Raw genomic sequence first — 26952 nt, forward strand, 5'->3', positions numbered from 1 at the left:
TCCTAGTGCTAGGTCTCGGCTCATTCCCATCCCTGGGAACTGGGTTCCCTAGGACTGTGGACTCCAGTGATGAAGACATTCCTCCTGGGTGTTGCACACCTACTCTCTCCTGAGGAACTGATATTTTGGGGACGCCCACCATATCTTTCCTCAGGTCAGGCCTCACCATGGAGATTGGACCATCCCAAATTCCTTCAGACTCCCCCTCGGGATGTCTCCTGGCCAACCTTGAGCTGCTCCACCTAACACCTGATCTTAAGCCATGAAAGCTCATTTTTCTTGGTAATCAGGCATGGCCCCAATACCCATTAGGCAATGCCTCCAAATGGCCACTTAGTGGCACTTTCAATCCCAATATTTTAAGGGATTTGTACAATTTCTGTGAGTGTGCTGGTAAATGGAAGGAAATACCCTACGCCCAATCAGTTTCCTATCTCCACACCAAACCCTTCCTCTGTACTTCCTGTTCCCCTGTGCAGATTCTATTAGCCTCTAAACCAGCTTCTAAATGAACCAAATCCTCTCCTGAACCTCCTCCTTCCCCATGTAAGCAGACTTCTTGCACTGCTCAGGCTGCCTGTCTCTTCCTGTCTTCCTGAGGGACTTTCCTGTCATGGTGTCAAGCCACTCCTTGCCAACTCTGGCCTCAAGGCGATTCCAGCTCTGGGAGAGCTCATGCTTCCTCCCTGTGGGCTGAGACCAAGCCTGGGGTTTATTTGGGTACACCTCATGCTACGTTGGTGGAGTCCTGTTTGATTATGGCATCTGATGACTGCTTCTCTTTCCCCCCAACCCCCACCCCTGTCTAATGCCCCTTTTTTCTGAGACAGTGACTGGAGAGTGGAGGTTTCGTGTTGCTGAAAGTGTTCCAGTACCAGTCAATGGGAGTGACCTAGAGGGACAGGTGATGGCTAATCCCTCAGGTGTGTGTCAAGCCTCCAGGCTCTGCCTTCCCCTCCCTTACCTAAGATGTCAGGATACCTTTTCTGCTTCCTCCATGGTCTCACCACATGTCTCAGTCTGCCTTCCCCTCCCTGGACTTACTGGGACCCTGCCTCCCATGAAAAAACTGTAGCATGGTACCTTATGACTTAAGTTATTCCAACTAGTTTGCCAGGCCTCTCAGTCTAAAGTAACATTAAATCAGCTGCTAGGTAAAAGTGCTTACAACAAAACAAAACAAAACAAAACTGCGGCTGCCACACTAACACCCTAACTCCACCCCCACAAGGGGAGGAGGGAAAGCAAATAGGTGCTCGTGCACAGCAGGAATGCCTGCCATAGCTAAGAGAATCCCATTGACCAACCCAACACACATCCTAGGCTGCCAGCCACACATGGTAGTGGCTGTGGCCCACTGCCACTTCCCCTAGAATAAACGTGCTCAGAGTACACAGGAAGGGGGAGGGGCAACAGGCTGTGGGATCAGGCTTAGGCAGTCAGGCTCGCTTGTCCTAGGTGTGTCTGGAGGGAGTTGGTGCCTTGTGCATGCCCTGCTCCTAGCCCCACCTCACACCTCAGGACACTGGACCCAGCCCTTGTAAGCCAATTGTTAGCTCAAGGTTATAGTCCCAGAAATCTCAAAATGGACAGTATAGTACTGTTATTGGCCCGGGATGCCCTCTGAGTGCCCTTCTCTAACTTTACAGACAATTTATTCCTTTGTTAAAAAGTATCTTTTATTAAAGAGGCTGCTTACTGTTAACAAAAAGACAGGATCCTAATGTCTTGTTCTTTCTAGATGGGACCTGCACCTTCCACTTTTCTGGCTGGTAGATGTTGGAAGCTGTACTCAGGCCTGGCCTCAGTATGCCATGGGTGACCAAGAGAAGTGAACTTCACAGGGTTCCTTAAATTACAATACCATACTCCAATTAGACCTTTTCTATAAAAGGGAAAAAAGTGAACTGAGGTCCCCTATACAAATTTTCTTTCATCTCAGATTGGCTCCACAATTGCTATTTAGATACTCAAACGCTGGCCATTCTTTGTAAGCCACAGGATAAACATGGAAAGGAGGACCAGAAAAGCCCCTTATCAATGACAAGGCTCACACCCACTGCTCCACCCTCTGCCCTATCTTCTGAGCCACCCCAATATTCATAACCTCCTAATGTGTGCATTCCCCTTCAATAGGTAATGGTAGGAAGAGGGCTAGTCTATGTCACCTTCCAGCTATAGGATCTAAGGGAAATTAAAAAACATCTGGACAGCTGTACTGATGCACCTGACCAATACATTCAAGCCTTTATCTCTGTGATCCAAACCTTTCAATTGACATGAAAGTATATTATGCTTCTACTAGACCAGACTCTTTTCTCATTAGAAAAACAATGGGTTCTGGCCCAGGCCACTCAGGTTGGACATGATTACCATTTACAATGAGCCCCAATACTAGTGGCACCTGGAAATGAGGGAATAAATGTGCCTACCTACAGGGGCACAGGCAGTCCCCTTGATAGATCTGCAACAAAAGGGGCTGGTGATATGGCTCAAGCAGTAGAGTGCTGCTTTGCAGGCATAAAGTCCTGAGTTCAAGCTCCAGTACAGCCAAAGGAACGAGAAAAAAATATTTGGGAATAAAGACGTAGCTCAGTGGGAGAGTGTCTGCCCAGCAGGTGCAAAGCCCTGGGTTCAATTCCCCAGCATGCTAAGAAAAAAAAAAGGTAAGGAATATAAAGTGGCGTTAATGTCACTTCAGCCATCTCATAGTGGAAGAAAGTAGTTTAACCTAGACCAGATCCCTCATTCTCCAAGTGAGGAAACTGAGGCCCAGAACAGTTCAGAGACCTGCGCTCCAGAGTATCAGGTACCAATGTGAAATAACAACTTTGCTTTACAGCAACATCCTGAAGAAAATCTCCTTACCTTTCTGCAGCATCTTAAGGATGCTATCAGAAAGCATACCACAGTGGACCCAGAATCACAGGTGAGAGAGGTTCTCCTCAAAGATAAATTCTAACTCAGTGAGCCCCAGATATTCAAAAAAACTCAAAGTCTGTGGTTGAAAGAGAAAAGTCATTGAACCAAGTAATATAGCTAGCCATGTCTGTATGTATAGCTATGTCTTTATGTCTGGGACCTTACTAACAGGACAGAAAAAGATAAGGGACACCATGGCCTCATTGCTGCTCTCAGAGAGGGCCCCACCCAACTGGGGCCTGTATCCTGAACTTGCTACCATGGTGGACAGGAGGAGCATTTCTGCAGAGAATGCTTAAGGGGGACAGCCCAGGAGTTAGCCCTGCTCCCAACTGGGACCCTGCCCTCTCTGCAGGGGTAACCACTGGAGGTCTAAGTGCCCCCATCTCCAGATGGAAGGTGAGGTGCCACCTCCTATGGATCGATGGGTCCTGGCCCTCTATCCACGTTCCACTTCTTGGTATCGATGTTGTGGAGCCTCAGGGTAGCCATGATGGCAGAAAAACAAAAGGTCATTTTCCTCCTAGACATTGGAGCTCATTTATCTGTTTTACCTTTCTCTCCCAGTCCCCGGTCCAATGACAAAAATTATCATTTGGGGCAAATCTGGCCAGCCCACAGAGCACTAGTTTACTTGGCCTCTGGCCTGCCCTTTGGGAGACCTCCTCTTCTGTCACCCTTTCCTCATAGTTCCTGAAACTCCAGTGACTCTGCTGGGATGGGATTTACTATCTCAACTAAAAGCTCAAATTCTCCTCCCCCCAGGCAGCTATCTCTGCCGCCCCCTCCTTCAGGAACAAATAGATCCCACAATGTGGACTGATGAGATGAGTGTAGGGCAAGCCTGGATGGCCCTCCCTATTCAAATAAAACTCAAAAATCCCCCACAGTTTCCACACCCTCAAGCCTGAGGAAGATGAGGCCTTATGCCTATCATAAATTCCTTAAAAAAAACAAGAGCTACTAATTAGTTGCTCCAGCCCATATATAAATTTAAAATTCTTATAAAAGTTAATTTTAAAATACAAGTTACAAAGTAAACAACTGAGGATATAGATAGGTAGTGAATGTATTTTTTGAGAAGTTAAAGGAAAAAGGAATGTTTTTTGGATGAGAAAGGATTTTGTAGAAAAGGGTTTGTCCTAAAGATTGTTTCAAATAGGAGGGATAAGGACAAACCATTGAAGGGTTTAGTATGTTACATAAAGGTCTGAGTAAGTTTTAAAAATGTATAATAAAAAGCTTTGATGTGTAATAAAATTAAAGTTAAAAAGATTTTTAGGGTCATGTCAAACTAAAATCAAATTCTCTATGTCTATAAAATAACAAGGTTATCTTAATATTGTTCTGCTCTGAGTAACATCTACAAAAACTGTTACAGAGAAAGATTTTATCAAAGAAATTATTTGTGTTTTCTGCTGATCTTGTCAAGCTTTAAGTACTACTAAATCAAAGTTCATTTACATATTTGCTTATGTGTCTTAAATGACCACCTTGTAACAGTGTTGTGTCTATACTTTATCTAAATATGGTACAAGCATTTACAAAGTTATATAAAAGAAAATAAGCTAGCGCTCTCTTTTATCCAAGAGTGTTACATTTAAATCCTGACAGCCCCTGCTTCCCATAGGTCACCTATCTAGATGTGGCCTTAAAGAGACACACTCACTCCCTGAGTCATGAGTGCATCAACCCAATCATCCATTTCCCTCCCCCCCATACCATAAGGCAGCTTAGATCTTTCTTGGGAGTTACAGGATTTGGTAGAATCTGTATCCCTAGATATGCAGTCCTTTAGCAGACACCTTTTATGCTTCTTCTAATAAACTTGCCTCCAACAGACCCTGCTCATCTGGCTGACTATCTACCTTATCTTAACCTTTTCAGGGAACTTCTCAGACAGCATATAGACCAGATCCTGCCCCACCCTATAACAATTTCTATTAAACCAGGGGATCTTGTTCTCCTAAAGGATCTTCTACCCTCTCCATTGGGACTTCAGTGGAACAGCCCTCATCTGGTCATTCTCACAACACCCACTGCTGTCAAGCTTAATGGGATCCCTCAATGGCAGCACCTCTTAAGGAACTGTTAGAAAAACAGAGAAGGGATATGCCTATGTTTCTTGCTCTCCTATTTTTAAGCTTCCTCCCTTGTATCATACCACATGTCTGCTATTGCTAATCAAAAGTTTAACCAGTTGTACCTCCAGGGATATCAACCTCTCCAAAACCGTCCAGAGGACTGCTATTAGGGCTCCTACTAGAATGCCAAAGGAGCCTGAGGATCTTGCCCCATACAGCGCCCCTGCCAGCAGGAAGCAGCTAAGAGGCTGACGCTTCGCCCCAATTCCTGATCCTCAGCTCCTACCCTCATCATTAAAGAAAACATGGGGGAATGATAGAGTAATAATGATGCCATTTTGTGAATCGGCAGCAAAAATGGCAGCCCTGCCCCTTAACAGAAATTCCCATGCTCTAAGACAGCCCCACCCCTACTAGAGACTCCTGTGCATGTGCTAAGTTCCTTAACCTCCCCCTTCTATAAAAGCCACGCCTGGCCCAGAGTCTGTGCTGTGCCATCTTTTCCTGGCCAGCCTGGAAGTTCGAGCCTGCCATTAAACTTTGCTCTTGGACATGGGACTTTTCTCGTGAGCTTTCTTTGTGAGCGGTGTTTTTCCTAACAAGACTAACAAAATCTAGAAGACTGAAAATGCCAAATGTGGTAGAGAAAGCTGGTAATAAACCAGTACAGCCATTTGGGAAAATGATTTGGTTAGGAAAGCAAGTCAAAGGTGCTTTTCCTGTGACCCAGCAAGTTTCTACTGGCATTTATTCTAGAGAAACTCATTCCAGGACATGTGGAAATGTTTATAACAGCATTGTTATAGTAACAAAAACTGGACAACTCAATTGTTCATCCACAGTACAGTGGATAAATTTTGATATATTCCCATAAGTGACTATAGTATAGCAGTAAAAATAAATCAATGTGGCTTCATTTACTGAAATGGATGAATCTGAGAAATATAATAATAAGTGACAAAGCAAATTCAGAATACATATATTTGTCGCTATTGCAAAAGTCCAAAACCATACATATGGCATTCCTTGAAAGCAGAGGGTACAGAAAGGAGTGGGATAGAAGGTAATTCAATGATACCGGCAATTGAGAAGGCCAGTTCCTGATTAAAATCCTATGTGTGATCTTCATGCCTAAGCACAGACAATGACAAAGGTTTTACCTGGAAGGGCTCATGGCAGAAAGCTGCTCTCACCACATCAGACTTTGTGGCAGCAGAGCAGAAGTCTCTGCAGGCACTGGTAGTGAGGTCTCGGGCCCTGGCTGCTCCTGCTCTTGGCTATAGATATTCTGTAGAGTATTTTCATTCCTGGCCCCAGCACCCTCATTCCTAGGTTTCTTTACCTGAGGTAAAGGTCTTGTTCATGTGCCTCTGCTAAGGCCTCCTTTTGGGGTGGAGCAAACACCGTGAAGACACATTTTCGCATTATGTCTCAGAACCCAGTACCCACTCCTTGCCCTTCCTCCTTGTCACTCTCCCAATCCCAAGGTCCATAAAACTGCTGGAGCCTTTTGTCTGGGGCTGTAGAAGTGACTAGAAACTCAATTCCTTTTTGTCTCGTTGCTTTACTTGGCTACCTGATAGCTCAGCTCTTGCCCAGAGCTTGTGGTAGTAATTTTTTTCTTAAATTGACTGATACAATAGAACTACTTTGAACTTCCATAAAAAAGTATTTAAATAATTAAGTTCTGTGGAATTCCAATAGGCAGGACAAATAAGATGAAATAAGAAGCAACTGTTCAAATTACTGCTTCAGTACTCACTCAGAATACGAAGACAAAATAAAGTAAAATAAAATAAAATAAAGTATATGAAGACACCATAAAGGAAAGGTGCTTTATTCTTTAAAAAATCTGGGTGTAGCACCTAGGCATGGTGTCACATGCCTGGAATGCCATCACTCTGGAGGCTGAGGCAGGCGGGTGAAGAGTTCAAGGTCACCTTGGACAACATCCTATCTCAAAAAAAAAGTGTCGGGAAGAAGGTGGATATAAGGGTACCTTTTAAGGATATAAACAAAATCATAATTTTTCTCTTTTTTTGATATGAAATTCTTTAAGCAAGGCTGCTTCTTCCTCGTATTTGATTTCCTGTTGTGTTTTGGGTTAAATGTGATGTTTCAAATCTATCTAAACCAAGTCCCCAGATAATAAACTTCTAGTTAACGAACCACACTATAAAGAGGCATGTGCTCATACAAGGTCTATAAATGTCTCCCTTCATTTGACCACTGATAAAGTTACATTGGTCCTTAAACTACTTCCTTCAAACTTAAGAGATTTCATGTGCCATAGTTTTTCCTCTATCATACAGGCTCTGCATCTACCTGCTTTTGGTCTTTTTCATAGCTGGATTGCTTCCTACCTATGCCTCTTGAGTAGGTGGGATTGTAGATATGAAATACCATACCTGACTTGTTTGTTGAAATGGGGGGGGGGGTCTCACTAACTTTTTGTCCAGGCTGGCCTCCAACTGCAATTCTGAATAGTTGGGATTACAGATGTGAGCTAGTGCACCTGCCCTGACTATTCATATGCAGAAGCTTCTCTTGTTATCAAAAGATCATGGTTGCCATATCTGAACTTTTCTTATGAGGCCCTACAAAATCATAATTGGTAAACAATAAAACCACACAGCAATTCATGCCCACATTGTATAGTCACACATTAATACATTTTAAAGCTGAAAACATTACTGGAGATTTATTTTGATGACTGTACATAGTGTAATTAGTTATAACTTGCAATGTCCTTTTGATATTTATGACAACTATAATAGGTGGGGTAGATAAAATTATCCCTATTTTGCAAATCTGGAAATAAGCAAATAGTTTCCACAACATCCCTGCAGTCCTATGGCTAATTGGACCTCAACCCAAAAATGGAATTCCTGGACCATTGTGCACATCTGTGAGTTCTGTCACTCTCTACTTGGTCCCAATTTGTGGTATAACTGTAAGATATTAAACTAAATAAATGTAGTTTATAATAGTGAACAAATTATTAATCTTTACTAATAAGAGTACTAATGCTTTTATCAAAATATGATTCTTTGGGGATGCATTTTATTACTTCTATATAAAGCACTGATGGTAAGGCAAAGTCAATTTATTATTTTTAAATAAATAAATTTTTAAAATTTAAGCTGATAAATAAAAACATAAAATTATATGTGTTAATGGGGTACTGTGTTGTTTTGATCCATGCATACACGTGTAATGTTTAAATGTTAAACTGTTTTAATCATTTCTTCTAGATTTCTGAAATATACAGTGCCTGATTGTTTTCTGTAGTTGGTCTACCTGTAGTTGTACCCCAGAACTGTAACTTTGTACCTACTGACCAGTTTTCCCCACTCCTTCTTCCTTTCCCCTCTCCCCAGGCAAACTGATGTTAACCATGGTTTCCCTCAAATTTGCTTTTAATGTACAATTTTTATGTGTATGTTCATAGCTCCCAACAAAGAGATACTTTCTGAATCCTTAACACTGATCAATACAGAAATATAGTTCCACGACCACTTCTAAGACAGGAGGAAATTAGCCATAAGAACAAATTTGGACAAAGTTACAAGATTTTTGTTTTGGTTTTTGGCATCACTTTCCTTACCTCCAAAAAGATGGAATCTCTTTTTGCAACTTGGTAAGGGCCATTTTGCAGAGCTGGATTTCTGAAAGCTTTGCTTTATTTTCAAATATTCTTTAGCAAAAAATGTTTTTGTGGCATTGTTTAGTTCTAGAGTAAAGCAAAAGAAAACAATTTTAAAGATTAATTTGAGTACAATTGCAAGAACACAACAGATGATTGCTGCAATATTTTGATAATAAATTCAGATCTCTTTTGTCTGTGAAGACAAAAATGGACTCAACTTTTTAAAATCTCAATCAAACATACCTCATCCAAATTCACATTTGGTGCAACTTTGCTGTGCCTACACCTAGAACATACTCCTATGTTGGGTTCTATGCCGAGTATGGAGGGTACAGTGATGAATAAGACATAGTCCCTGCTCTGAAATACACTACAGACTAAAGCATGGAAATAAGCAGGGAGACTCATGTGTCATGGGTGCAGTGAGTGAATAGCTAGAGTGCAATCAGGGCTGAGGAGTGAACAGAAAAAAGCATGTTACACCTTTTCATAATCAGTTTCATTCATTCTATATATGATGGATTGCATGTCTATTTAGTCTAATGCTGCAGACTTGAAAGTTTTGAGATTTGAAATTTTCTAAGGAGTTAAAAAAGGGAATATTCATTTGAAGCACACACAAATCAACCAGAGGCAACACACGATCTCCTCTTATAACAGTATGGCGTTTCTGTAGTGCCTTCTCAGTCTCCTTCCTGCCTCTGACTGACTTCAGCTCCCACTAGTTGCACTGAATTACTGTCTTGGATTGATTCTTACCTAAGAAATTCAAAGGGAAAATTGATTCAGAAAGTTTACACTTGATAGAACCAAGGTCCTATCTTTTAAGATAGGACCAAGCGAAATTATGTATTAAAATTGCAACTCCATTTCTGATTTCACACCCATGTGCCAATAATTTAAGCATACCAACTAGAAAAAGATATTTTCATAGTCTGCATATTCATTATGTAAGCTAAGCTGGGGTTGTTATGACTACCACATTTTTTGTCCTTTATATGTTTAATAATTTCAGGATGGATATTCTCAGGCTGGTTTCTGCAGCAATGCACAGCTTTTTTCAAGTCCATTCACAGCCCCTTACTTCAAGACAGTTGAGGCACTGTCACCTGGTTAAAAGAGCCCATTAGAGCTATTCATGCTGATGAAGAGACTAACAGAAGTTATTTAATGACTTATAGGGCTTACCCTTAAGTGCTGATGACTATAATTTGGGGGGATTTTCTGAGAAATTAAAAATTCTATGAGATAAGTGATACCTTCTTAATTAACCATTAGGAAAACTCACAATTTTCTGAATGTTCTTATAAGTGAGCCAATGCAGGGAGTCAATGAAGACTTAATATGAGATAGAACATAAACTAAGGGGAAGAGTTTACAACTCGAGAATTCCTACTGTGTTTCCCTTCTTTCTCTCCCTCTCCCTCTTCTGGGAATCTTGTAGCCACATTCTAAAATCTTGATGCAATAATCAGACAATACATTGGACAACCCTCTCTTACACTGAGAAATTAATAAAAAATATAACTGGACTCTAGTACAACAGAGATGAAAAGGGCATAAGATTTATTAATACCTGCAGTTTTGATAACTGGCCACAACTTTTCTAGGGAGTAGCTGGGATAAGTAAAATTAATAACGTTGACCATATTATTTAGTTTCCTGGCTTTAAGGAACTTGGTATTTACCTTTAAACTATTTATTTCCTATTAAGTAAGACACCAAAGAAGGAAAGTGTTAGGAAATAGCTTTATAACACCTGAGAAAACTATGATTACAGAAATGATTAAAATTTGCAAGATGAGAGAATTGTACCTACATATACATCTGAATGTCTACAACACAATCTTGTGAGGCTCACATTTTAGGATGAGCCTATACTTGACCAGAAAGACTTTTGAAGAGCGAAGGATCCAGAAGCTCTTCTCCCACCATTATTGGGATTATTGACCAAGAGGAAAGACTACCAAGGAGCAGAGAATGGAGTCTGTTACTAGGAACCACCTGGTCTGAGTTGGGAGAATTGAGTACTCAGGGTTATGTTAGAAAGAAGGAGGTTATGGATAATTAGCAGTCAATTATCAGTGCCCATTACAAATTTTTCTATCAACTTCCCTTGACATCAGTATACCTTGATATTCATTTAAAAAACAGATACTAACATCTCTATCCTTTCCTTTCTCCCACTCCAATGTTCTAACTTGAACAGTGGTAGGTACTTTATCAAGATCACAGCTAACAGTGTTAAGTAATTTAAACAAGATTAGTAACTAGTGAATGTCATAGTCTAGGTTTACAAATCATTATTTTGCTAAAAGAGCACTCTCCATAATAAATCTGGGATGAATTTTACTTTATTTCTATACATTGAGCAACTATAGTAGAATTATGTAACAACAGATCCATTATTCACTGTACAAACATTTTGAGTTCCAATATAGAGTGACACCTTTCCTTCTTTAAACTTTGGCAATAATAATTGCTCCCTGGTTTGCACACAATTGGAATGGTGACACTAGGTAGATGAGATATTAATTTATCCAGCAAATAACTGTCAAGGCTCAATAAGATGACTGGCAACAAAAGAATCTAAGACTAGAAAACTAAGTTTCTGGAAAATATCAACAAAAGCAGAAAAAGCCAGAAAAGGGAAAAAAAAACTCATTTATAATAGTAACAACAAAATACACACACATAATGCTAGTAAGAAATATGCAGAGCCTTTGCAAAGGTGGTTATTGAACTTAATTGAGAAGCATATACTATAATAATCACTCAATATTACAAAATTAAAAATTATAAAATATAATTAAAATTATAAAATTACTCAATATATAAAATTAAAATGTCAATTATCCTCAAATTAACTTAATTTTAATTGTGAGTTAAATAACATAAATGCTAGAATAATTACAATTGAAGTAATTGGACAGGACAAGATAGGAAGATGAATGGAAAAGAACCTTTGTCAAGAAGCACACATTTAAATAATTATTACTACTGCTTTTTAAAGGAAAACAATCCAATCAGCATAGGAAGAATGTATTGTTCCATGAATGCTGTTGGGACAAATTCCTAAAGAATGAAGAAAGGTGCCCTCAATGCAGAGAAAATAAAGCAGATACTTTAAAGCGACTGAGGCCAATAGGAGAAGGGGACCAGGAACTAGAGAAAAGGTTAGTTCAAGAAGAATTAACTTAGAAGGTAACACACTTGTACAGGAAATCAATGTGAGTCAACTCCCTGTATAGCTATCCTTATCTCAACCAGCAAAAACCCTTGTTCCTTCCTATTATTGCTTATACTCTCTCTACAACAAAATTAGAGATAAGGGCAGAATAGTTTCTGCCAGGTAGTGAGGGGTAAGGGAGGTTAAGGGAGGGAGAGGGGTGGGGGGTAAGAGAGAGGGTGGGGGGAAGGGGGAAGAAATGACCCAAACATTGTATGCACATATGAATAAAATAAAAATTAAAAAAAAAGAATGAAGAAAGGTATTTTATTATTAAGTAAACCATGCACCATAACAGAGAGACTGGAGTTAAATGTGAGGAAATCAGGGCAAATACAACCTAAAACAAATATAGGTAAAGAGAATGTTTATGAAATTTTGTGGTAGGTAAGATCTTTTAATATTTAACTTTGAAATCAGAAATAATAATGACAAAGATCATTACATTTGGGACAAATAGAAATAGTGAAGTTTTGTGGACTTATAAAATATCTTAACAAAATTAAAGTACCATACATAACAAAAATTGACACTAAATTTAAAAGAATCCTCATGGTCAGGAACTTAAAAAGAAAATTGGGATGGTTAAGACTCTAGAGACAACAAGTCCTCATATATTGCTGTTTGCAATAATTCAGGAGTGTCATTTTTCAAAATATATGTAGCCTTAAAAATACACAGATTTGGGCTGGGGTGTAGGTCAGTGGCAGACCACTTGCCTAGCATGCACCAGGCCCTGGGTTCGATCCCCAGTACCAAAAAAGAAAAGATAAAAAAACCCTGTAGGCTTTACTTACCATTTCAACATCTGGAACTTCATCCCAAGAAAAAACTCTGTGATATGGTCAGATATTTATTAATGAACAAATATCATTAAATTAATTTATAAATAAACAACAAACTAAGTATCTTATAGAAAAGACTGTCTAAGTAGAGCATGGTGTAATTACAAGAACTTTAAGTTAGGCAAAGGAAGAAAGAAAAAGAATATCGTGTAACAACAACAACAAAAAAAGTTTTAGTACATTTATAAAATGTTCTGGAAGGAAACTCACTAAATGTTGTCTTTTAATGGCAGGAATATGGATGATTTAAGCTTATACTTTACTTATATCATTTTAAAAGTTATTTTTGCAGGAAAACTGGAACATGTACTTTTGGGTAATGATGATGTTGCCTTCACTAGTTTATGTTCTGATATTTCCTCAACTTTGTGCAAGAATACCATAAAAACAATGTCAGAAAACTGACACTGCATTTGCTCTGAGGATGTGCTTGAGAAAAATATTTACTCTATGTCTTAATATGTTCCATAGAAGAAATTACATAAAAATTCCTTTTAAAGATAAGTGCCAGAATATTCATTGCTTATCTTGAGGAACTGGTATATTTTAATGTATCATGAAAGTCATTTAGTTGTGTATTCACTTTTATTTTTCCTTAGGTAGTCTGAACATTTAAACCCAAATATTTCATTTAACTATAGTTACTCTTCAGGGCTATGTGGCTTATATATCTTCCCGTTTGCCCCTACCTGGTCTTTATAGTCCATTCCAATGCATAATTCCTTTCTCTTGCTATTTTGCTGAACATTTTCTAGAAATCATCTCAAATCCTTTTAATTAAATAGAATATTCCCATTATTGTATCAGCTCTCAATGACAGTACACAAGCAAATATGGTCTCTACTGGAAGAGCCTGTAAATATTCAGAGTATGACTTTATTTATTATTTTTTTTAAAAAAGGAAAGCATGAAATTGTTTTGATAAATAAACCAAGAGACTTTGTTTGTACAATTTTAAGACATAAAAGACACAAAATTTAAAATCCTATCAATTTTAAAGGTGATTCTAGAAAGCAAGGAGGTAGAAGAGCTGTATTAACACTATGCGCAGTGGTAAATGAGACCCTGCAAGGTAGGGACACTATGTTTAAGTACCACCTAGCTGCTTCCCATCAAAACAAGTGTTTAGTTAATGATTTCTTTTACAGCTCGCCACAGATAACACTGAGGATGAGGATGATGTGTTACTGCTGTTTCTCTTTTGTTCACCCCAAATCACCCTGGTAGGGATCTGGCATTAGAAAAGAACCTTTTTCCCACTTTTACATTCCAGTCACAGGTCAGAGATGAGGGACTTTCAGTAAGCTTCCACCCTGTCATGAAAGTACTTGTTTCCTCTCTCCACCCCTATTTGCTCTTTCCCCTGTAAGGCAGAGTAACTGGTAACAGCCAGAGCAGTGATTCTGTGTGGCAGACTATATCCACTGGGAGTATCTTGAAGGCTGCCATTACATTTTCCTCATCATTTGGTTACATGCCCTGCAAGGTCTGCAAGCCTTGATGCAACTGCTTGGGTTAGGGCGCCCAATGCTTTCTTAAGTAATCTGATTCTCCCATGCAGAAGGGTCCTTGGATTTCTTTAGGGAAGAAAAATGTTCTGTTTATTTTCTTCAGTTTTACTGTTAATAAAGTACATACTTTGATTCTCATTTGTCTCCAATATGATTGTGGCAAGAATGTGGAGCTATATTTAGCAGTACTCTTACCATTTTCCCCTAGTTCTCAATGGTACGTATTTATTAGTTTTTATCTTTCTATTAATATGTTTAAAATACTGTGTTGTATTTCCTCTTTACATGAAATTTGGCGCACAAATCCTTATTCCAGCATTTCATCTTTCTTGTTTAAGAAGAAAGACCTTAACAACATCAGGATGGTTGAGAAAACTTAGAGTTTGAGTGAAAGGCTTAATAATTGTCCTCAGATGTTTACAGACATATTCTATGTGACTCTAGAGGAAATAATAAGGGCCACAGAAGTAGTAGAAGTGGAAGGCAGGTAAGTGGAATTAAAAACAGAAACGGTGTTATTTCAAATGGAATCTCCTCTACACTGGAAATGCCTATGTAAAGACTGATATTCTAGAAAGGATCTGAGTGTACAGTTAAGGGATTACAGGTGAGCATATATTTTCATATATAATTCTAACATAGCTGTATAAGTATTGTTTTATAAACTGGAGAGTAACACATCATGCTGTATATGATTTTCAACAACTTTTTCAGAATAACTTATAGAACCTTTTAGAATTAGAACAAAGAAGTAAATCAGATAGAAAAATCAGATAATTATAATGAAAGAGAAGAGTTACCTGTCTGGAAAAAGACTCTAGAAATAATTGTCCGACACAATGGGCAGGGAGTGCTTGCAGGATTGTCTTTGGCCAGAGTCCGTAAGCAGGGCTCACAGAAGATGTGGTGGCAAGGGTAACACATGTAAGGGTTGAAGTAAACATCCAGACACACTGCACAGATGTAGCTATCCTTTTCTTCTGCATATTCATTGTCATCATCTGTACTCATTTCATTATTCAAAGTCTGCAAAATACGAGAAAAACAATTATTCTTAGTTTAGTCAAGATTGGTTTCCTCATGAAAGAGAGATCGCCTTTATATTTTTGTTAAAGTGAAATATTTATGAGAAGCATGTAGTCTCTGTTTCTGTGACATATTCAATGTGATAGAAATATTACCTTTCAAAGCGAGAAGAGGCTGGATTCCTGCCTGTAATCCTAGCTACCCAGGAAGCAGAGATCAGGAGGATTGTGGTTCGAAGCCAGTCTAGGCAAATAGTTTGAGAGACCTTATCTCAAAAAATCCTATCACAGAATTAAAAAAAAATAAAGGGCTGGTAGAGTGACTCAAGGTGTAGGCCTGAGTTCAAACTCCAGTACTGCAAATAAATAAATAAACCATAAAAATGAAAGTGAGAAGCAACTGAAAATATTTTAAAAACCTCCTACGTTTAGTTATCATATAGTATTTTTAGGTAATACTAAATGATAAAACATACCTAAACACATTAAGTATATCTGTGTTTTTAAAATTTTTTTTACTACAATGTATTCATTACATAGGAGGGGATTCATAGTGACAATTCTGATTAGGCTTATACTGTACATTAGTTACATGGTCCTCATTGTCTCTCCCCACAATGCCCTCTCTGTCCTACTTAAAACAATTATGTGTTTTAACGAGCACTAGGTAAGTGTTAAATGTGCCAGTCCCAGGATTAAAGATTTTCCATCTACCCTACTCCTACCAAACAAACACATGATTATCACAAGATTTCAGAGCCTTAATATGGTCATCTGCCCATGAAGATAAGTGAGAGCAGGAGGTTGCCATAATTCATTCTCATACCATGAATGAAGCATTTTAAATTCTATACTTTGCTCCTTACTATACCTCAAAGTCAAGAAAGTGCTAAAGTCAAGGGAATTTCAGGTGGCAAATTTGGCAAAGAAACTTGGGGGGTAATTATGCAATTAGTTTTGCAGTTAGGAAATGAGCCCCACCTCACCCAAATGGAGTAGTTAGGGAAGAGGCAGCTTAGCAGTTAGTAACCTGGGATCAGGTAGTAGAATTCCTGTCACTGAACCTCACAATATTTACATCTGTGAAGTTGTGAGAATTTATGAGGCAATTCACTGAAATCACTTAGCACAATATTTGGCACATAGAAAATAATGTTGACCACCGCCATCCTCTTCTTCATCTCCTCCCACAAAGCTTATCAAACTGAGATCCATGATTAATATCTTAGTGGGGCTTGGGTTTAAGAAATATCTGTATTAGTTTTAGAATTCCTGGCCAGAGCAATAAGACAGGAGAAAGAAATAAAAGGAATTCAAACAGGGAAGGAAGAAGTCAAATTATCCCTATTTGCAGATGATATGAATTTATACCTAAAAGATCCTAAAAACTCCACCAAAAAACTCTTAGACCTCAAAGAAGAAGAAGAAGCAAAGTAGAAGGGTACAAAATGAATATATAAAAATCAGTAGCTTTCCTATATACCAACAATGAATAGACTGAGAAAGAATTAACATCCCATGTACAACAGCCTCAAAAAAACAAAAAAACAAAAAAACAAAAAACTCCTAGGAATAAATTTAACAAAGGAATTCAGAGACCTCTGCAATGAAAACTGTAAGTCACTGAAGTAAGAAATTGACTCAGAAGATAGCTCTCCCATGCTCATGGATTGGCAGAATTAATATCATGAAAATGACTATACTACCAAAAATGACCTATATGTTCAATGCAGTGAAATCCCCATCAAAATTCAAATGATATTCCTCACAAAGACTGAAAAATTAACCCTAAAGTTCATGTGGAAGTGCAAAAGACCTTCAATAGCCATGGCAATACTGAGCAAAAAGAAAAATGCTGGGGGTATCAAAATACCTAATTTCAAGCTATACCACAGAGCCAAATAATAAAAACAGCATGCACAAAAGCAGACATAAAAGACCAATGAAAGAGAACAGAAGATCCAGACATAAATCCACACAGCTACAATCATCTGATTTTTGACAAAGGTGCTCAACACATACGATGGAGAAAAGACACCTTCTTCAACAAATGTTACTGGGAAAATTGGATATCTGCATATAGAAGATTGAAACTAGATCCTCATCTTTCACCCTATACTAAAATCAATTCATAGTGGATAAAAAAAACCTTAATATAAGGCATGAATCTTTTAAACTACTGTAGGGAAGAATCGGGAAAACACTGGGACATATAGGCATAAGCAATAACTTCCTGAATAGAACTCCAATAGCTCAGCAATTAAGAGAAAGGATGAACAAATGAGAGTACATGAAACTAAAAGGCTTCTGCACAGTAAAGGAAACAGTCACCAGACTAAAGAGATAGCCCATAGAATGGGAGAAAATCTTTGCCAGCTATATATCTGATAAGGGCCTGGTAACCAGAGTATTTTGGGAGCTCAAAAAACTAAACTCCCCCAAAATCAATGACCCAATGAAGAAATGGGCAAATGAACTGAACAGAACTTTTTTCAAAGGGAAAAGTCCAAATGGCCAAAAACACATGAAAAAATGCTTGCATAAAGGAAATGCAAATCAAAACCACATTAAGTTTCCATCTCATTCCTGCTAGAAAAGCTACCATCAAGAACACAAACAATAGCAAATGTTTTTGAGGATGTGGGGAAAAAGGAACCCTCATATACTATTGGTGGGAATGTAAACTGGTACAACCACTATGGAAAACAGTATGGGGCTCCTCAAAAAAACTAAAAATGGAACTGCCATATGATTCAGCAATACCACTCCTGGGCATATATCCGAAGAAATGTAAGTCAGGATATAATAAAGACACTTGGACACCAAGGTTTTTGTAGCATTATTCACAATAGCCAAGCAACCGAAAAAGCCCAGATGTGCTATGAATGAATTAATGAATGTGATATACACACACAAACACACACACAGAGGAATATTATTTAGCCATAAAAAGAATGAAATTATGTCACTCACAGGTAAATGGATGGAACTGGAGATCATCATGTTAAATGATGAAAGCTAGGTTGAGAAAGATGAAGGTTACAAGTTTTCTCTCATATGTGGAAGGTAGATGCAAATGGTAAACATACACAAATATAGTCATAATCATATATACATATATATGTATACACCTATATGTATATGTGTATGTCTATATATATCTGTATGTGTATATCTCTCTATATAAACATGTTTCTAACAGTGGGAGAATAAAATGATACAGAGTGAGTAATATTGAATTCTATCATATCTGTGCAGGAACAAGGCACAATTAAATGTACTGAAAGTTGTTGAACAGTACAGGGATGGGGGAAAGGGTAAGGAAGAGTAATCAAGGGGGTTAGACCAATTAAATTACAATATATTTACAAGTAGAATACCAACACAAAACCACTTTGAACAATGAACATACACTTAAACAATGAAAGCAGGAATGTAAAACAGGTCATGTTAGGGGAAGGGTAGAGTAGGAGGGGGAGGGTGAATAAAGTGGGTAAAGGAGGGTGAATATGGCTGATGTACTTTTTATATGTGGATGAAGATGGAACATTTTAGGGAGGAGAGTGGGGGATGAGTGGGTATAATGGTGGGGATGAACCTAAATGGGGTACATTGTACCAGTATACAGAAATGTGACAAGGAAACTTCCTGTACAGCTATTATAAAGTAATAAAAATGGTAATATATAAATAGTAATAATATTAATTTAATTAATATTAAATTTATTTAATATTATTAAATAAAATTTCTAAGTATCAGAAATAAAAAAGATTAAAGAAAATAGGAGCCTTTAGATTATATATTTATTCCTCCCCTAGTTCTATAAACATAACTTTAGTAGTTAAAAAAAAAAGAAATATCTATATGCCACATGAAATGTAAAAGTTATGTAAATGAGGCAAATAACCTTGAGATATAGATAACCTTTGGCCATGGCTTGAATGTTTGTCTCTTCCAAAATTCATATTGAAACTTAAATCCCCAATGCAACAGTATTAAGAGGGGAGGCTCTGGAGGAGGTCAAGTCACAAGGCCAGAACCTTTAAGAGTAGGATTAGCAACCTATACAAAGGCTGAGGAGAACAGCACTCATCCGTTTTGCTCTTCCACTCTTCTGCCAAGTGATGACACAGAATTTGTCCTCTCCAAAGAAGTAGCATTAAAGGTGTCATCTTGGGAGCAGGGACTGGGCCCTCACCAGACACTGGGCCTTGATCTTGGGCTTTCCGGTTCCAAAAGTGTGAGGAATAAATTTCTGTCACTGTAAATTACCATCTGTGGTATTTGTGTTATATCAGGAATTACTTTGGTCCATTTGTGCTGCTACAGCACAACTGGATTAGCTATTTGCTTTAGGGCTAGATGGTTTTCCTTCCCCTTAGCCATTATTTTTTTGCTACCTGTTGCCATTTTCCCTTTTACAAAGGATATATTTGAGTCTTTAGTCACTTGTTTTTAATTGGATTACCTGATTTTTCTTATAAACATGTAGGCATTTTTACTTAATGTAGTTATTTACTGTCACTGGTTATATGTGCTGTAATTTTTTTCTTTACTCTGGTTTACTATTTCACACTTTTCCTGGTATCCTTTGATGAAATGAAGTTCACATTTTTTTCTTCGTGGCTACTGGTTGTTCTTTTGTTGTTATTATTGTTGTTTGTTTTATTTAGAACTTTTAGTTGGGCGTTGAAATATATACCTATAATCCTAGCATTTGGGAGGCTGAGGCAGGAGGATCACAAGTTCAAGGTCACCTTAGGCTATGCAGTGAGATATTCAAACCACTCCAAACAAAACAAAGCAAAACAGAACAACAAAAAACTCTCAATTTTTCTCAGGGTCATTAAGATAGCATTATTTTGCATTTCATATTTCATAATCCTGTAACATGCTTGACACTGATTTTCATGTATGGCATGCCATGTGGATGGATTTTATTTTTCTTTCATTAATTGGCCCAGTTTATTGATTGCAGACTTCCATTTTCTGAGCTTCTCTGAAGTGGCACTTTGTCATTAAGAGGTCTGCTTCTGGGATTTTTTAATACTGTTCCGTTAGTTTACTCTCTTTCCTATGCCATAATCATGATCTTCTGTAGTTCTGTAGTAAGCCTCACTGTTTGGTAAAAGAAGTCCTTTCAGTTTATTGTTATTCTTCAAGAGTGTTGTTGCTATTCCTGGTCTTTCCCATGACTATATAAAATTTAGAATTACCTTGTCATGTTTTTTTTTAAAAAAATGGCTAAAAATTTTATTGGAACTATATTTAGCCTATAGACAAATCTAGGAAGTGTTAAAAATCTTTATAATACAAAGCTTTCAAATGCATAAGCCTGGCGAATTTCCCCATTTATTAAAATCATTAAAAATTATCTTGGTAGAAATGAGCCAATATATTCTATTTTCACTACTTTACTCACCTAGCCCTTTCTTATCAGAATACATGACAAGCATGGCTCTAATAGTCACACCCAAACAATTATTTAAAAAAATAAAATTCTCTTCCGCTCATACTACATTTCTCTGTTCCCTTTCATAGCAAAACTTTACAAAGGACTTAATTGTTATACATTATTTCTGCTTCTTCACTTTCTATCCACTTTTCAACCCACCGTAACTTGGTTTCTGTTCTTAATACTGAAGTTGCTTTTGTACAAGTCACTAACCACCTGTGGTACAGTATCCAAGATACTTTCCTGACCTATCTTCCTCAACCTCTCAGCAGTATTTCCTAAGTAGAGCAGGTTTTCTTTCTTCCCACCTTCTTAAAGGCTTCTTTTTACATTTGAAATAGATCAGTTTCCTTACAATAATCCATAGCACCTCACTGGATCTAGCTTATTTCTCAATACCCCTGTACTGAGGTACTTTCTATTCACCGATCATATTTCATCTTTAAAAACAACCCAAATACTTTCTTGCCTTAGGGACTTGAGACATGATGCTTTTCTCCTCCTAAAAATATCTTATGCTAGAAGTAAGTTAGAAAATAGAATTTTTCTCATCATGGCATGTACACTTCTATCTATTTCATCAAGATGGGGAGATTATTTTTCTATCTTCTGATTTGGGTTCAGCCATGTGACTTGCTTTGCTTTTGGACAATGAGTCATTAACAAACGTGATACAAGGTAGAGGCTTAAAAATGCTTATACATTGCTGTTCTTGGTAACCCAGAGTCCACTACAACGTGAACAAAGCTAAGCTGTCCTGCTGGATGATATGTGATCCATGGTCCAGTTTCCACCATTGTGACTGTCTACAATAAGCCAACCATCAAACATGTAAATGAAGCCAATGATTGCGAGGTAACTGCAAATACAAGAGAGAGCCCAGATTACACCATGTGGAACAGAGACAAGTTATCATTGCTGAGCCCAGCCTGAACTTCCAACCTAAAAGCAGACAACTATGAGTATATAAAGGGTTCTTTTCAATTAATCAATTTTAGAGTACTTTTTTCCATAATGAAAGTTAACTGACATATCCTTTTCTATCCATAGCTGGCTTTACTTCATCCTTCATCTTAGTTTATATAAAAAGTTCCTACAGAGGATTTTACTGGCCCTTCAGTGTGAATTGGTTCCCCATGTTCTGTCACTGCTACGTTTCCTTCCTTTATAGTGCTTATAATTTCATTTTTATTTGCCTATTTTTCTCCTCCAATAGAATTTAAGGTACATAAAGGTGAGTACCTTATATATATGTACTGAATGAATGAATGAAAATTAGCGCTACCACTTAGTAGAATCTGATTGTGGATACTCTCATTTTCAATATGCTAACAGGTTAAGCAGGTACAATATTGTATTGATTTGTTTCCTCTTGTAAATATTTTTATAAGTGCGCTTAAGCATTCTTGTGGCCCTTTTGGGTACTTCTAGCTAGATAACAGGCATCTTGTGAAGTCTCATATAACACAGACAAAATTCACAACAGAGAAGGTATGAAATAAATGTCCTTCACCAATAGAAAGCTTGAAGCTATGATATGAACGAATAAAGAAACATCTGCTGGAAAGGCAACAGGACCAGTAATTTTTGCTCATTACTGATTTCCTCCTGGACTTAAAAAGACTCTAAGTGGTCAGTAAAGTCCTTTGGACCTACATGTTTTCCAAGTTTTATTTCATAGCAATAGCTTATTCTGTTTCTATGGTTGTGCTTTGAGGTTAATTAACCCCAAAGAAACCCATGTCATTAAGAAGTCGTAATTTGAGGAAATTATACTTTGGTAATTCCAAATTATGGCTTGAATATTTGAGCAGAATTTTATTTCTAAGGATTTTATACCTACATATATGACAAAGATGACTAGATCTCACTAAAGTATATTTCAAAGAAATATATTTTTGTGATTAATGTCAATATTTTGAAAATAAACTTAAAAGTAAAAGTTTTAAAATAGAAAATAAATTATAATTATTCACTTATTATTTAAGTGAATAATAAATCCACAAAATAGAAATAATACTAAGATCACTATGTTTTAAGGGATTAAAAAGGCTCCAAAGTTTTTATTGATCAGAAAAATTATACATTTTGGGTAAAAAAAAAACCTTATTATATACAAGGACAACAAAATTCTCTAAACTATGGAGAATTTTTTCCCACCAAATTGAAGAGATGAAGGTTCTTAAAGTAAATTTGCTGTTAGAGATTTATATTTAAAAAAATGAATCAATGGATCCATTGGCAATGGATCAATGTCAACCTGGAATGAGGTATTTTCATGGGCCTGCCTATGACTCAATATTTTAATCTTTATAGATGGAGAGTTAAAAAATCCTCATCAGAAATATGGGGGAGGGAACAGGAACAACTGCTGGTTGGCTAAGATGTTACAAGCAAAGTCCTGCCTAGAACAAGGTCCCTGGGCTAAAATCAAGATGGAATTCATTAGGAATAAATACAAATCCCTCATTTAAGACTGCATATATAGAAGATAAATGAACTATAGCTTAAAGTACTATATCTAAAGAAGATCTGGGGATTTAAACTGACTAGAAGCTCAGTAAGTAACGTACTTGCTCAAAAAGTAAATGAAACTTGAACTGCAGTGGAGTGTGGATTTGTATGCCTATCATTGTACCATGCTCACACCATATAGGTTTTTGCAGCCAGTTTAAGAGAGACAAACTAGAATCATTCATAGAAACATACTGAGGGCCAGGACAGCCTGAGTTCTGAAACTACCTCATGTGAAGTATGATTAAAAGATTGAGGATAAAAATACTGAGAGGTCAAGATAAGCATGTTCAAGTATTTGTATGACATTATAAATTTCCTCCGTGTAGTTTTTGTGATTAGATCTAAAAAGTGAATGGCTATTACAAGAAAACAGACTGTGACTAAAACAGCTTATAGAAGAAATTCCTACTCATAAACCAAAGAGACATGAATGTAAGCATAATATGTTCTCTCTAGTAAAGGCAAATCTGCTAGAGCCACACATTTATCTTTTAGAAATAAGATGGTGAGAGTGGTACAGGGGTCCCCTGGTATCCATGGGGGACTAGTTGCAGGACTCCCCGTGTAGATTCCAAAGTCTACAGATGTTCGAATCACTTATATAAAATAGCATAGTGTTTGCTTATAACCTATATATGTCCTCCCATATAATTTAAGTCATCTCTAGAGTATTGATAGTAACTAATACAATGTAAATGCTAAGTAAATAGTAGTTACACTGTATTATTTAGGGAATGATGATAAGGAAAAAGTTTATGTGTGTTAAGTGCTTAAGGAATTTTCTCAAGTATTTTCAGTCTGTGGTTGGTTGAAATTATGGCTGCAGAGCATGTGGATCCAAATGGCCCATGGTACACCCTGACTGATTGCTACATAAAAACCCTATGAAATGATACTATTATTACAATCAGTTTCAGATCAAATTGAAGTATAAAAAAACTCACTTGTTCAAACTACTAGTAGGATGGAATTTCAGCCTTGTCAACAGATCTAGAACAACAGTCTTCACTAACACATTCTTAAGTGAGTTAACGCATAGTCCCTCCACACCCACGGTTTCGGTTACCAAAGGGCAAATGCAATCTGAAAATATTAAACTGAAAGTCCTAGAAATAAACAATTCATAAGTTTTCAATTGCCATTCTGCATGGTATGATAAAATGTCATGTTATCTTAATCCATCTTTCCCAGGACATGAATCATTTCTTTGACCAGAGTATCCAAGCTGAATAGACTACCCACCTGCTAATCACTTGGTACTCTTGGTTATCAGATTAACAACGATGCTAGGCAGTGCTTGTGTTCAAGTGAACCTTCCATAGTAACCTAACACTATCACAGTGCCATGCCACTCACCTCACTTTATCTCAGCCCACAGGCATTGTATCATCTTACACAATCTCAAGAAGAGTAGTGCAATAAAATATTTGAGAACGAGAGCAAAGAGACCACACTAACATAACTTTTATTAAAGTATATTGTTATAATTGTTCTATTTATTACTACTGTTGTTAATCTCTTACTTGCCTAATTTATAAATTAAACTTTATCAGCTATATATGTATAGAAATAGACAGTACATACAGGGTTTGGAACTATTCATGGCTTCAGATACTTACTGGGGGTCCTGAAACGTGTCACCTACAGATAACTGGGGGCAGGGGTTAAACCATGCAGAATAATTCTAGCAAGTAAGACATGTTTGTTAAATATTAACTGATGATGATAATGATGTGGTTAAAAGAGAAAGGCACATGTAAATAGTTCCTACACAGAAGTTAGAAACACTAAAACATTGTTATCATTAATCAGCAATTGAATATATGTGCCCAGTTGCCCAACTGCTTTTGGCCTCATGGAAATTATCCTACAAAATGAACCAAACACACTCAGTCTTTCAGGCTTTTTCCTCAAGCATAAGTGATAAATACTATAAAGCAAATACGCTTCAACGTCAATAAAAATTGAGTGTTTACTAATAATAGGACAACAAAGCAACAGTGACACTTTACTCATTTATAATTCTGTGATTACTGATATGTTTGGCCTTACTACTTTTTTTTTTCCCAAGAAGCACAGTGTGTAGTGGTTAGGGATGTGCACACCAGAGTCGATCTGTCTGGACTCTGCCATTACTGCCTGTGTGACCTTACGCAAGGTACTTAACTGCCAAGGTCACACTTAACCTCATTGGAAGGTGGGTTCTAACAGGCCCTAGCTCATAGACTGGTAAGGATTAAAACAGTTAATGTATAAAAAGCAGTCAGAACAGTGCCTGGTATCTGTAAAGTGCTGTCTAAGTGTCTGCTGGGTTACCATATTCCATTCTTCCAAAGACATTTTTTCAACTTTTAACACAAATAGTTGAAATTCATATAATCCTTTTCTTCTCAACAAGCTACATTTTACTCCCATTCCCCTACTTTAAAAATACCTTAAAACCAAATCAATTTATATTTAGTTTTAACTACATTTTATTCTGATCATTTTTATTTTTTAGCTTATTTAATACTTTCTTATATTTCTTATGGTCCTCTCTCAAATTCCTTTCCTGTTTTACTCTAGTGTGATCTTGAAAATTTTAAATATACATGCATGTATGAAGCTTCTTATTTTGTTGTTTTTTATTTGAATTCTATTCAAGTATAAATTTCTTGACTGAAAATAATTTCCCTTAAACTTTGAAGCTATTGATCCACTGTAACATGTAGGACTGTATAGGAGAAGTCAGGCATCAATTTTATTTCAGTTTCTTTTCTTCTGAAGGTCTTTACAACTTTATCCTTGGATCTGAAAATTTTCACTTGATATATTATCTATCCTCTCTGTGCCTACATTTTAATTCTTATTATATATAGATTGTATCTCTTGGGTTTCTCTTCCATGTTCCGTTTTATTCTCTTATTTTATATCTCTTTATTCTTATGCTATATACGTTCTAGGAGAATTCCTCAACTTTATCTTCTAAGACACAGCAGTACTCATTCTCATTCAACAAATACTCATTGAACTGTTTAGATGGGCCAACTGGATGCTAAAACTTGTTTCCTTGTGGTAAGGTGATAATGAATTCTGCCTTCTTTTTCTTATTTTAAAAATAAACCCAAACATTGTGGCTTTATTTTCAAGTATCAACATTATTTGATTACTGACTAGTTTGTCATAAAAGTATAAATGAAATATTATTCATTTTACTATCTATAGTCCTTAGGAGAAAGCAAATCAGTTAAAAACAGAGTATGAGTTGTTCAAATTTGTATAGATTATTTTAAAGTCAGTGTCTTCTTAGAAAGTTAGACTTCTTTCACAAAATGTAATCACTATCTAATAAGTGCTTAAGGGAGTGTTACAGTAACGTGTCTTCATTAAAAAAAAAGTGCTATGAAAAAGAAGCAAATATAAGATAAAATCCACCTCTTGAGAAGCCTTGCTTTCTATTTCTAATTGCCCCTTTCTGTTATTCAACCTTCATAGTTTTTTTTAAATTTTAGAAATCATGTTTTTAATTTTCATGAATTCTTTCTTATCCTTTGACAGCCTTAACAATGCAGTAGACTTCTTGCTCTCAAGATACAATACTCTCTTGAATATCTTAGGAAAATAATTAGGACTTTTATAGTATCCCTTTTGCCTTCTGAATATGCCTCCCCTCAGGTAAATTTTTCTGCATATCTTTCACAGTATGAGTGCTTTTCAGAAGTCTGGTGATACTGGG

At 37.0% G+C, this 26952-nt stretch overlaps 1 protein-coding gene across 8 annotated transcripts in view; it reads right to left on the reverse strand.

Annotated features, from left to right (window-relative positions):
* Nucleotides 1-26952, reverse strand: part of Rnf180 (ring finger protein 180) — a 183381-nt gene that overhangs the window by 20002 nt on the left and 136427 nt on the right. For 6 of the 8 annotated variants that reach the window (XM_074077412.1, XM_074077414.1, XM_074077413.1 and 3 more), the window contains 2 exons: nt 15041-15266; nt 8614-8739 (listed from right to left, as the gene is read on the reverse strand). In XM_074077412.1, coding sequence (XP_073933513.1) covers nt 8614-8739; nt 15041-15266 — 352 coding nt within the window. Of the gene's footprint in view, nt 1-8613; nt 8740-12681; nt 12719-15040; nt 15267-26952 lie in introns of those variants that run through there. The other 2 variants (XM_074077418.1, XM_074077416.1) reach the window with 2 other exon arrangements.

Source organism: Castor canadensis, chromosome 6, assembly GCF_047511655.1.
Source record: "Castor canadensis chromosome 6, mCasCan1.hap1v2, whole genome shotgun sequence".
In the NCBI taxonomy this organism is placed as follows: domain Eukaryota; kingdom Metazoa; phylum Chordata; class Mammalia; order Rodentia; family Castoridae; genus Castor; species Castor canadensis.